The 2,864-nt window shown below is 34.1% G+C and overlaps 1 protein-coding gene across 1 annotated transcript; it reads left to right on the top strand.

The window, feature by feature from the left end:
• Window positions 1-499: 499 nt before the first annotated feature.
• Window positions 500-2,461, top strand: LOC102590582 (alkane hydroxylase MAH1-like). Its single transcript, XM_006340009.2, has one exon. It carries the CDS (start codon window positions 523-525, stop codon window positions 2,062-2,064), a length of 1,542 nt encoding a protein of 513 aa, XP_006340071.2. The 5' UTR covers window positions 500-522; the 3' UTR covers window positions 2,065-2,461.
• Window positions 2,462-2,864: the final 403 nt, after the last annotated feature.

The following is a 2,864-nucleotide window of genomic DNA, read 5'->3' as shown; positions in this document are numbered from 1 at the left end:
GCTTCGTTCTTCGTTGATCCCCAGAGAACTCATCTTCTCAGTTTATAGAAGAAGATATGTATGACTTTGAAATAAAGAAAAGTACTCCCTCCGTCTCAATTTATGTGGCATTTTTCGGATTTCGAGATTCAAACAAGTCTATTTTTAACCGTAAATTTTTCATATATCTTTTAGTTATTTTGAATTGCCAATTATTGTGACTTATAATACTTTTTACGTAGTTTTCAAATATATAAATTTCATTTAAATTTTTTTTGAAGATTCCACGGGCAAATTTCCAATCAAACTAAAACTATTTGACTCTCGAAAAATGAAAAATGCCACATAAATTGAGAATGGGAGTAATATGTTTGATTGGATGATAAAGAGCCAATGTGACTTCATGTTACTTCACGTGAAGGGCCATACCCCATCACGTGGAAAGCCATAACTTTGGACACAACTCTCTTTATAAAATGTGAAGTTGAAAAAGAAGAAATAGTCCTCAACTTAAACAAAGTCCCCTCTCTCAATCTCCAAGAAATGTATCTGTTTGAATTTTCTTTCCCTCTCTTGATCATCATCATGTGTTTTACTTATTCTACATGGTGGTACCTTAATAATAGATGGTGGAAATTAAGCTCATTGCCAACAAATTGGCCTATCGTTGGAATGTTGCCTGAGCTTATTCGAAATCTTCATCGTGTCCATGAAAAAACAACTGAAGTTCTTATAGAAAGTAACGGAACTTTTGAGTTTCATGGTCCTGTTTTTGCCAACTTCAACATGTTAGGTACTAGTGATCCTGAAAATATCCACTATATCCTTAGTAAAAATTTCTCAAACTATCCGAAGGGTGTTGAGTTTCGTAAATATTTTGATATTTTTGGAAATGGGATCTTCAGTGTTGATTATGAGCTATGGGAGATTCATAGGAAGACCACAATGTACTTAATGGGACATGCTAAGTTCCATACTTTGTTGGAGAGGAATATATGGGAAATTATCGAAAACGGGCTACGTCCAATTCTTGATGATTTTGCTGAACTGGACACACTGTTTGATTTGCAAGATATTTTCCACAGATTCACTTTTGATGTTATCTGTAAATTGTTACTTGATCATGATCCGAAAAGTTTGTCTATTGGTTTACCTCATGTGCCATGTGAAAAGGCGTTCAACGACACTGTGGATGCACTTCTTTATAGATATATCTTGCCAGAATGTTGCTGGAAGTTGCAAAAATGGCTTCGAATTGGTAGAGAAAAGAAGCTTATTCAAGCATGGGAGGCTTTTGATCAATTCTTATATCCTTGCATTTCGCGGAAACAAGAAGAGTTGATGCATAAAAGTACAATGAAAGACGAGGAATTCTCATTTTTAAATGCGTTCATCAAAATGTACGATCAATGGAAAGATGGCGATTTGGGTACTTTGCAAACATTTCTAAGGGATACTTTCTTGAGTTTGATGCTTGGTGGTAGAGACACCACGAGTGCAGCTCTCACTTGGTTTTTCGCCCTTATGGCTAAAAATCCCTTAGTAGAGAAAAAGATTAGAGAAGAGATTCAACAACAATTGCATCTAAAAGAAGATGAAAATCTCAACTTTTTCAATATACAAGAAACAAGAAAACTAGTCTATCTACATGCTGCTTTTTGTGAAACTTTGAGGCTCTTTCCATCAGTTGCAATTGAGCATAAACTTCCACTTGAATTTGACATTCTCCCGAGTGGTCACCGTGTTAGTCCAAACACGAGAGTTATGCTATCGTTCTATACAATGGGGAGAATGGAAAGTTTATGGGGAAAAGATTGCTTAGAATTCAAGCCAGAGAGATGGATTTCTAAACGCGGAGAGATCAAACACGAACCATCTTTTAAATTCACAGCCTTTAATGCAGGTCCAAGGGCTTGTATAGGGAAGGAAATGGCATTCACTCAGATGAAAATAGTGGCAGCTACCATCATACACAATTATCATATCCAAGTGGAAGATCAAATAATTTCTCCAAGTTCTTCTGTTATCATTCAAGTGAAACATGGTCTCAAAGTTAGACTCATCAAAAGGGTTACTCTTGTGTGAACAATGCTCGGGATTTGAACCTAGGTGTCATGTAAGTTTTGAGCATACCTTTGTCATTGCATTACAGGTCTCCACTGGTTCTAAGGATGTTCAAAATACTAGATATACCAATATAAAGTAAGATTTGACCTCTATATATATATATATATATATATATATATATATAGTATAATTTTCCGATGCAGGATGTCCAGCTGGACTCCGAGAAATCACCATAGCTCCGCCCCGGCTTGATCATGATCATGCATCTTAATAAAATACATTTGAGTACATTAATATAATTGTCCTCGATTAGTTTTTATGTTTATAAATGCATCATGAAATGTCTCAGTTTTACTTTCGATTAATGTAATTAAACTCTTCTTATTATATATTGAAATATTTATTATTGTATGAGATCGGCTTGTGTTAACGTAAATCTTTTCACCATGGTTATGGGATGTTGAATCTTTTAATTACTATTTAGAAAATTTGAGTGGAGATGTTTCTTTTCCTTCTTGTGTCATTTTTCTTTTGAGGGGTAATGACAGGGTTGAGGGTTGGATCTACGGATGAGGGTTCTCGAGAACCTAATAACTTTTATTTAGATCATAAACTTATATTGTGAAACTTTGTAGATATATAAAAGATATTATCCATGGAATTTAAAATATAGATCTGTTAATGATCTGCGACTAAGAAGGAATCAGGTAAAATTCAAATTCTAAATCCGTTTTTCAGTAATGACTAGTTGATGTGAATGTGTGTTGCACATTTATTTCTAGTTTTTATTATAAAAATTGTAAAATAAAATAGTAAAT

The sequence above is a fragment of the Solanum tuberosum genome, unplaced genomic scaffold, assembly GCF_000226075.1.
Source record: "Solanum tuberosum cultivar DM 1-3 516 R44 unplaced genomic scaffold, SolTub_3.0 scf00015, whole genome shotgun sequence".
Classification (NCBI taxonomy): Eukaryota; Viridiplantae; Streptophyta; class Magnoliopsida; order Solanales; family Solanaceae; genus Solanum; species Solanum tuberosum.
This window is presented reverse-complemented; position numbering and strand designations above follow the sequence as displayed.